The following is a 10756-nucleotide window of genomic DNA, read 5'->3' on the forward strand; positions in this document are numbered from 1 at the left end:
TTCCGACGTTTGTTATACAATAAAAATGCACAAGGTAAAGTAATGCGCAATGGCAGCCCATTGCATCAAGTGCTGTTAATGAACACTTTACTTTACAGTGGGCAAATGATGACGCGCCGTGCTTTAGAACAGATCGACGATAATACTTTTGCTACTTTTTATTTTTCGCTGAAATACATTTTTTCCTCATTCTACTGTGCTTGTGTCACTCTGAGAGTTTTCGCTTGGCCGCTGTCGGCGACAGTGGCCAAGTTTGAGTAGCGATGCGCCCCTATAAAAGCGCTGTATTCCTTTTTATAAGCAGACGATCTTGCTAAATGCGATAGCTTATCTAGATAATTAGTGTATCAGTCCATCCGTAGCCGTAACTGCACAGCAGATGTAAAGAAAGTAAACAGGACGCGTTTCATTTTGGTACTGCATCGCTTGCTGTAAAATCACCCACGTAAGAGCTCCTACGACTTATCAGTGCTTTGCTATGAATTTTAAATGCCTACTTTTTAAATTATTCATTGGCTCATCGTGTTAAAACGATCAGCGACGAGACAGAAATCGTTATGACCGTCATTACCACCCTACAGCGAACATTCTAATTATAATTAATTAAAATCGTAATTGGTTCAGTTTGTCTGCTCCTGAGCCACCCTGAACATTTCTAGACATTACTTCAGCTGCGAAGCGTTGGGTCCTCATTCAGTTCCGAGACATACATAAAGCTTGTATCAAGGTCAAAGGGTCATTATCTTGTCAGAGCTGAGATCTCGTAGAACAGGGTATTCGTCTAAAAGTAGTTTACCGATACTCCAATATCTACATGTGATTTTTTTACGAAATTTCAGTCGCTTTTAAACAGCATCGATTTTCTGTTGGCTACATATTTGCTAGCTGCCGCAATGGCTATTTGGAAATAAACGGAAAAACACGAGCCTTCCAATCGATGTGTCTGTCGAAGCATTGTATAGCACTACGTGACTATAGGGAATGACGACAATCTCAGTTTAAACACAGCATTTGTCACCATATTTATTATATATATATAGCATATAATATAGGCTTATATTGTCGATACTTTTAAAATTAACCATATGTTTTCATTTTCTCGATGAGGGCATTTAACTGGCTATATATATATATGTCCTTTTTTATGTATCAATACTATTACCATTCGTACTACAATTATTAATATTAAAATTATCACGCGTTGATTTGCTCATTTCCCGTCGTGTACAATAAACTCACAAATAATATTCAAGCAGAAAACATGGCGGAGAACAATGTGATAAAAATTAAACTCCTTTAAGTGTACAATTTATTCACGTGAACTATGGAAACGTGAATTTGGGCGCGACCGAAAAATCCACTTCAAAAAACAATGAGGAATAGAGAGAGATTGTAGAAAATACCTGTATATATCTGGCTTTTCATCATTACGAAATAATAAAAATTCTATTCTTATAATTATTATTGTTTGGATTAAATAATAATTGCAGTAACCATCTTTTTCTACCACACCGATACCACATGTCAGGTATACTATCACTCTGGACAATAGCAATAGATAGAGGAGTAGGGAGAAATGCACAGGAGACTGAGTTCGGTTGAAATTGCAGCCGCAATCCGTTTCGACGTCCAGAGAAAGACGGCCGCATTGAGACGACCGTTCCCTAAACTAGCGCAGTGGTATATCACTGACGGATATTAGATTCTCTAAAAAATTCGCTCTCGTTAGAGGGTCCAACGATGTTAGCCAACGTTCCGGTAGCCACTGCCTTTGCTTTCCTCGGTAAGCATTTTAGCGCACGTATGTGGTTGTTCGACTCAAGAATGATAGTAGTAATATTTATAACTTCTACTTAGTAATGTGTACAGTTTTGTTCTCGACAAGCTAGCTAGGCAAGTTGGCACGCCCAATGGCCATCGATCCGTAGTCAATCCGTTAGTTCATCGGAGTCATCAGTCACCTCGAAGCGCTGTTCTTGGTAAGGACGGATTCTGTTTGATGGTTTGACGATATCTTGCTCAGCCATTTGCCAAGTAGCGTGACAACCCGTCATCTCACACGATATCTTATAATAAATACAGTCTCTATCTTGTCTTTCTCACTTTCCAGCAGAATCATTACTGAAAATATTTTTTTGCTAAACTGTCTCTTCTTTGCATCATATGGTTACATTTTTCTTCAAGTTTGTTTTGATCTCTCTCGTTTATCGAAATGTTGAAATGGATTACACTGAAAATGGCAGTGTGAAATCACTTGCGGGTATCGCTATATCTCATAGATTACTTTACGACATAATCAAATGATCGTTATAATTATGGTATTTTTTTTACACTTTTTTGAGACCGCACATTTTTCATCTACCTAATATGAACTCAGACACTATCATGAGATTGATATTGCTGCTAAATCAGTAATCGGTCGCTGTTTGTAGCGATTCTCCCGCCACAATTTATCGACGTAGCACATATTTACTATAGATGCTATAATACTTCACTTTATTCTCGCTATCAATCAGTCGTCATATGAAAAGAAAGTTTGAGATTCGAATATTTATTTTATTCTGGAAACGGGGGGATGACACCGCCCCCAGCCAGCGACCCCCCAGCTAGCCCCCAGGCTAGCGACTCGCGTTCCCAGAAGAGGCGACTGTAAATGATTAGAGCAAATACGAAGGTCGAATAAGCATAGTGCAGTAGGTCAAATGGAATAGCGTATTCCTACGCGCTTCGTCTCATAGTACTACCGTAGAGGTCGCAGTATCTGCTGCGGCGTTGCTTCCGGTGTTTATTGTAAAAAAAATAAAACACAGTTTCCTTATTTCTTTGTCCGTTTCGTTCACACAAAGCGAATTTACATTTACATTATAGCGAAGTGTCCGCCGTATTCGTAGATCGGCAAGTTAAGCGATTGATTCAGCGTCTTCTGCGCCACCATCGATTTCATTTCAACATGAATCATTGTTACAATCATTGTCACCGGCATAGTATAATTAATATTATGAAAATCCAAATGTACAACAATGGAATCATCCGTTACGTCTACTGTGAGTAATTATATGTACTAACTAATAATAATGGTTTTTATAATATCATGCTAATATCTACTACATTTATTTCGTTACAGATTATATTATATTATTATAGCGTTACGCACTCACACAACCAGCCTAGCGTGTCGTCTCTAGCCTGATATTATGGTTAGGTAAGGAAAAATACTTTTCTTTATCTATACTCATCTGTATAAATGTTCTTTCTGTACAATTTATTATCGATTCTATTCGTAGTTCCCCCGTTAGCTAGTTCAACGATTCATATTCTTCTCTACGTTTGCCCATGTCCACTCGTACCGGTACGTACCATTATAATTAGGAAAATAAAAATTCTACATAAATATACACGTATTTATAGATAGTACGTAGCTCTCACATTTGTTCTTGTTATTACTAACTAATTAACAATCATTGCCGCTATATAAAGTTAAATAGGTCCCTCTAGATTTTTGCTGTTCATTACAGAGTATTTCAATTCAAGTGACTAAGTAAGTAATAATCTATTACCTTCCTAGTGAGCTGCAAGTGAGTCTGTACGTGAATATGCCGTGAAAAATTAGCTTCCACTAATTTTTCTTTACCCACTAATTGTATTGTAGCAGATATTTCGTTTGTGGTTATCAGCTGCAGAATTTGAACATCCAGATATGGTCTGCTCTGTGTCGAATCAGTAGGAAAACTGACTAACTTCCTTTTGCTGCTCCTGCTATTGACGTCGAGTAAAGTTCATCCTCAATCATTTTCACACCCTCACCACAGTCTCATGATGATAATGATGACAATATCGTCACTATGATTGATCACAGGATAGATGTGATGGCAGGAAAGGCGACTCACGTACTACCCGTAACACGCTACGTGCCTTTCGTCTCTCTCATAGCTTTCAAGTTCGCCTACAGCGGCATCCTCCTCCGTGACGGCAAGACTGTTCACGAGATCCTCAGAGTTATCACTAATTAGAATAATGTAGACGAAGCACCGGATTGGCACCGTTTTATCGGACAGCCCTCCGGACCCAACGTATTGTATCAGAGTATGAGGACGATTTCGAGGCGATTCCGTTCGAGGCTGGACGAGCATCTAACGCCGTCTGATCGTCATTTAGCGAGTAAGCATAATTTTATTACGGCACTCTGAGCGGTCTACTAGCTGTTTCGTCGCTGACATAAAGGGGGTGGGGGGGGGAGGTCAAAAATTAGATCTGTTTCCCTTCTGTGAGCAGCAACACACACACACACACACACATCGAAACGTAGACACACTCAGGCGCATATTATCACCACAGATTTACCGTCGTGGATTTGATTCTTATATATGTATCTATATACTATGGGCCCGCTTTTCTGTCCGTTCGACTGTCAGACGACCGTTCATATTACGTGAGGATACGATTGACCGTTGTCCTAAGCGGACGCATTTATTCCGTTTTTACCACCACCTATTTCTTTATGCTTCTCAAGCGTATTTTCGGCTTTTTTTCTGAAATGTCGCAACAAGTTCAACACAGTCACCCCCACATTTAGAGAACGATAAAATTGTCGACTCCAGGTAAAATGTGTTTAACTTTTTAATGTCCGGCAAGTTTGGTCATTATATTTACTAGCAAGAGTGGAGGTTACTGCGGAGCACTATAAACACTGACAGCGATGCCGCCTGCGGCACATTGGTGTCTAGTTCGAAGGTGCTACCATAAACAAGTCAGAAATCCTTTACGTCCTTGATTTACGGTCAGAAGTTTTAATTGAGGTTCGATTCAGTAAAATCCTGGCTGTGATTAGAGTTGATAGTGGTACTTAGAAAAACGGGAACATCTATATCCTGGAGATCCCGCCCAGCCTATAGCATAAAAATAAACCTTTCATCCGAATATTATAATGCGATTATTTCCCGCAGCAAATTGAAAACAAAAAGATCCAATAATAAACTTGAGTATTTGAGCACAATGTTGGGTGGGTCTGGGTGTGGCAGATCGCGGTTGCGGGGAGATCTAAAGTGATGAGCTGGAGAGACTGTAAACGGCATTAAGGTTGATGACCAGAGCTCTAGTTTCGCTTTATGGTTCGCGTTCAACTAATACCACAGGTGCAACCACAATTCACTCGCTATGTGTAATAATGAATTACACTGAAATATCCTTCCCGGCCATTTCTTGCTACTGTGATATAGCTTCTTCTTCTATGTCGCTACCTTCTGTACATCTGTAATGATGTACCTCAACGAAAAGCCCGATGGAGGTCAGCTGGATGGTCCACCCTGGTGATTTCGTCAGGAGATACCTCCTCACATCGTCTGGACATATCTTCAGAAGTCCGATGATCATAGGGAAAGTCGAAGTAACGAGGACCTGCGGCTTCAACAGCTAAACGATAAGCAGCTGAACTGTATGGCTGAGGAGGCATGTGTACTGCGCTAAGAGGTATACCGCTGGGTGGGGTATACGAAGGGTGGGGATGTCCTTGTGGCGAAGAGAGTGGAGGAGTATACGCCCCTCCAGAATGTGCCCCTAATGGGGGCGTTGGCCCACCCGGATGCCCGTATCCGGGTGGTGTGGGGGCACCATACGGAGAGCGCTGCGAAACCATCATAGAGTCAACCGGTGTGCTATGTGGAGCAGCAGGCTCATGCGGAGACTCGCATTGGTAATTCGCACTGGGCGGACCAAGGTGAAGTGGAGGTCCTGATGACGAATCCAAACTCGTTTGGCCAGATACCGGCACTGACATTGCGCTCGCCTGCGACATCGGCGACATAGCTTGCGTCATCTGACCAACTCCTATATAGGGATTGCTACGGTTAGCAAAAGACTTCTTCTTCCGTGCAGTTGTAGGCGTCCCATTGGCGTCGGACGCACTCTGAGCGGCGCGCATGTCCAATTCCCAGTAAGAACCCTGTAAAAACCATAATACCCAATGTCGTTAAATGCTAATGCCAACAAATCGTCGATAGAGAGAGACTAAAGATAGTTGAATTAGATATGTTATACATATAAAGGTATGATATGTTCGTATAAGATTATACTCTAAATACCATACATATATAAACACTCTTCTGAGCTTTATAACAATTACTAAGCCAGTTTGTCAATCCGAAACGCGGTCTATGTGTAATCGTTGACTGGTGGGTCCGGTGTTACGAGGAGCTAACATTATCTACAGGGAGAGAGATCTAGTTCAATCACTTTAATGCCTATATAAAAATATTCTAGAGTAGTAGTGTATTCGAATGATCAAAGTAACATTGAAACAACAAGTACCGATCTAGAAAAACAAAGAAACGTGTGAAATTAGTCCTCAGGCAATGCTGACTAAAGACCTACACAGTTACTAAAAACAACAAGATGTGCGGCCCAGCGGCCGTAAATAAAGTTCGCACATTAGCCTCTTAATTTTAAAAAAGTGTAATGGTGGTCGTATTAACAAGAAGTTGTCACATAACTACTAGCAGTTATAATGAAAATAATGATTCATCTTACCTTTCCCGGGTCATCTTTTGAACGTGCCACCTTTCTGAAGCACTTGTTGAGCGACAAATTGTGGCGGATCGAATTCTGTAACAACAAGTAAGTATAAAATGTTTTCGTCATACGTTCCTGCATAGATCACAAAATAAAGTCACTAGGATGTGTAATACAAATTGCTTTATTTAACCTTTATAATTTATATCTATGCATATATTGTTTAGAATGAGCCATCGTCTTCATCCAGCTCAGTCAAAAAGTTGTGTGTGCTCTCTCTCTCTCTCTCTCTCTCTCTCTATATATATATATATATATATATATATATATATATAATCTAACCCTACCCTCGCTAGGTTCCGAACATATCAATTTTGTTGCGAAAAAATTTACCGGTGAACAATAAACACAATGTAAAGCCTCCAGCAAACGATACGAGGCGTGATTACGTGTATCATACAAATTTATAGAACGTACGGGAATTCGAACAAATACCAAACTTTATACTAACTGAATAAATAATGAGCTCTTCCTTAGCAGACGGCTTGAATTAGATAACACGACCTTAAGGTCTTGGTGTTTCGCTTAGTTTCTGTAACTGGAGCTCGAACAGAATATTGACTTTGCGCCTACGTGGCTCAGGTCAGCCTCTAATGGACGAAGCTGAGGGGAATGTTAGTGATAACGATAACATCAACTCAAGTCAGCACAACACTCTTTTTGCCTAAATTACTTTCAGAAATTACAACTTTCTTACGACTCTGTAAGGTGAAAGTTGTACGACCCACTATTTAGGATCGAATAATGAAATATGGGCAGAATTCTTTAGGCAGGCTGCTCAAGTACATTTACGACTTTTCGGGCTTTTCATGCCGAATAGTTATGGATATCCACGGTACCTAGCTGTTGAAACAGACATACCTTCTCTGTATATTTACGCAAGTATCAAACAAGCATCACAAGTTAGATTCAAACGCCAGAAGTTATTTTTCATGTATGAGGCTTCCTTTATTCTTACGCGAGCCTAATATATCATAATTATTCGGTCGATTCAAGTAACTTCGACTATATAAAGCGACGAATTAGAATTTTTCAACCGTCTGGTAAGTTCTCACTTACCTCTGGTTACGTTTGTTGTGCGCATATAGGCACACATTGGACTATTATGGGTCTTCATGCTAAAATACCTTTATTTTTTTTTAACAACAGCTGTCTTCCGGCGTCATTGTCAACAATAGGGTGTAATTAGGAAATGTTTATTGCCCCAATTTATTATTTCTAATCTTACACGATATATGGCCAGATCCCACGATGCTGGTTACAGCAATACACACAGTCTGTCCGTGGCATTTCTAACCAAAAAAGCTTTTAATATTTATCTATTTATTTCGTCCATTCGTAAACGATGAAAAATATATATATGAAGATCCATGTATATATATACATACAGAAAACGATTTACATTTTCCGATAACCTCCTGATCTGGCGAGATTAAAAATGTAGGTGCTTAACAGGTATAGCCATTATTTATTTAAACGATAAACTTAGATTATGCAGCTGCAATTTCTTTTCGTTTGAAAAGAGCTCGAATGCATAGTGAACTCTAGGTATCATATCTGATGTATTTGCCGCCGTACTCTATGGCTGATCGCTGCCCATTGACGGGCGAAATGTCGACGAGAGGCTCTGTTTTCTCGTGTTTAGCAAACTTTTAGCATACTCAAAAAAGCCAGAGGGAACATTAATAATAAGGAGACAAATTAAAGGCGGTTACGTGCGAATTTCATACATAATGATTTGATCTCCTAGTATGCCTCTGGCGGTGACATGGGCTATAACTGGAAATAGCAAAAATTACCTGAGTACGCAAGCAGACACCGCAAAATGTCCTACTTCACTGAGTTGTCGGCTTATGGACCAGCAACCAAGACTAACACACGGCCTAGCTTTCGCAGCCTTTGATCGGGCATAATGTTCTCGTACTTTTCAACATCGTTAATTAGACTTTATCATATTTGCAAATCTTATATACTTGCCACATGTATACATAAATAAAATATCGGTGGATGTGTCACAGAGTTAAATATTCGATGACAACAAACACGCCAATCAATGTCGGTTCCTCTTCAAATATGTTGGGCTGATATTTTTAACGAGTATTAGTTATTTACGGGAATGTGACTATTCCTTCCCGATCTAACTCAGTGAGGTGCATCCGCACTACACCAGATAGTGCCTCAAAAGATCATTTTTTTCCTTCGGTTGAAACTTATTCATGTTCCTATTTGACGAAGGCAGCTTACTAAAGGCAATTGTAGCATGAAAGGAAGCGATTATCGTTCTACGAAGTGCCCTTCCTTTCTAATTATAGCTAATTAAAATATTGTTAACGTTTGTTTTATCTATCGACTATTGAGATCAATGCTAAGTCTTCGATCGCTAGTTGTAGAGAGTTTCATCAAATCAATATTGCCCTCATGATTGTTAATTGATTTACCGCAGTGTATTAGCACTAGGTACGGCAATACCTATTGCTTAAGTAGGAGAAAACCTTATAATTCGTTTGCATTATAAGGCTTGTATACCATTGAAAAACTGATAGCATTGTAAGACGTCAAGGTAGAAGGACAGATTTTGAGCTAGAACTAATAATTAGCAATAGGTCTCAGATTTATTTTCTTTATTCTATTCTAGCAATTGCTGAGGCTAAGCACCAGACTATTGGCAATCGTTCGCTGCAGTTTACCATCGTGCACTCGCCAAGTCATCATCATCATCATCATCGTCGTACATAAAATGAAGCGTGCAACCCAATTAAGGTGTGCTTATAAGCCGACTAGGTTAGATGGACGAGAACGAATCTCATCACCAACAACCGAGTCACTATGGAAACGGCTTTGGAATGAGTGATGATAAAGACCAGCTAGAAGCCGCCGCAGCCTGGCAATACCACAGCGTTAATAATGTTGAGACTAGCGTTAATTCCTTCACTGCTGCTGCTATTGCGAATGATGATGAGGATGCCGTGGTTGACTGCTCATCTTTGCAGCTGCTCAATTTTCTTGACTGACCAAACGGGAATGTCGTAGAACAGCACTACTACCTGTCGGCGTGTATGGTTCCAGCAGCAAAAATGCGTAACGGCTGGCTGGCTGGCCTGTGGCCCACGAGTACCATTAGCAGCACCAACGCTCAATTGCAATTATCAAGCGCAAAGAGGCGTGTTCCTGCTTGCTCTTCTGCTCGCCATCAGTTTCAGCATTAACAGCAGCGGCAGCGGGGCGACTTCTGCCAACAGCAGAAGTGTGCATTCTGTCCGCATCGCGTTATTACACTGCTCTAGCAGCCATTCACTATAACTAATCTAGCGTCGATGCCATGCCGCTGCTGGCGCTGTCGTCGTCGTCGTCGCCGCCGCCACCATCGAAATCATTACCGTGGCAACCGCAGCAGTGCTTGCCACCAAAGTCACTGTCAGCGGTGCCGCTGCTTGTAATTACGGCTAAAATTGGGAGAGTAGCAGAGCGTTGTAGAGCGGTAGCAGGTAGTTGCCGACATAGTCGCGAGTAGCTTCCCAGCGTGCCCAACAGATGCTTGCTGTCGCCGACGAGTCGAGGCATCTAGGTGATGGGTTTGCTCTAGCAAGAGTTGCCATAGCAATAGCAGCTGCACAAGCGCGATCAACAGCAGCAACATCCAGGCAATAGCGCGCAACACTGGCTTCAGCAGCTACGGTGCCAACAGCAACGTCTTCGTCGTTATCATTGGTAGAAAAAATTTTTTGCACTATCGCATCACCGCTATGATAAAGCTACCATGGGTAGCTGCCACTGGCCCTACTACGATTAGATACAACCGCTGTTGATGCTGCGGCTGTGTGTCTACCGCTCATCTTCTTATATTAACGGCGGCGAACTAATTCGCCTCAGCGGCACTGGCACCATTTGACTTAATTTCACTCGGAACCGTCGAGGTGACGCAGACTCACTCCACTAAATGGATCGCTATTCCGTCGCAATAAAACCAAATAATCAGCGATATAGTTTAGCTAACTTCATCTATGCTAGCTCATGGGTTCATCATCATCATCATCGACGCTCACATAAACCTAAACTAGTACGCTTGCTTCTACTTTAGAAGAATTCTAGAATTTAATAATAATAATAATTCGATACTACTACTACTACTACTACTACTACTACTACTATTACTACTACTATTACTACTACTATTACTACTACTACTACTACT

At 40.9% G+C, this 10756-nt stretch overlaps 1 protein-coding gene across 2 annotated transcripts; it reads right to left on the minus strand.

Moving 5' to 3' along the window:
• Nucleotides 1-997: 997 nt before the first annotated feature.
• Nucleotides 998-6597, minus strand: LOC111266636 (uncharacterized; the record flags this gene model as incomplete). 2 transcript variants are annotated; one of them, XR_002684192.2, is given in 3 exon segments in its annotated part: nt 998-2647; nt 3558-5938; nt 6523-6597. XR_002684192.2 is itself a non-coding variant. In XM_022844280.2 (3 exon segments), coding segments are annotated over 2 exon segments (750 nt in total), but the record flags the coding sequence as incomplete, so codon positions are not given.
• Between the last annotated feature and the right edge of the window lie 4159 nt (nt 6598-10756).

This window comes from Varroa jacobsoni, unplaced genomic scaffold (genome assembly GCF_002532875.2).
Source record: "Varroa jacobsoni isolate VJ856 unplaced genomic scaffold, vjacob_1.0 scaffold_1104, whole genome shotgun sequence".
Classification (NCBI taxonomy): domain Eukaryota; kingdom Metazoa; phylum Arthropoda; class Arachnida; order Mesostigmata; family Varroidae; genus Varroa; species Varroa jacobsoni.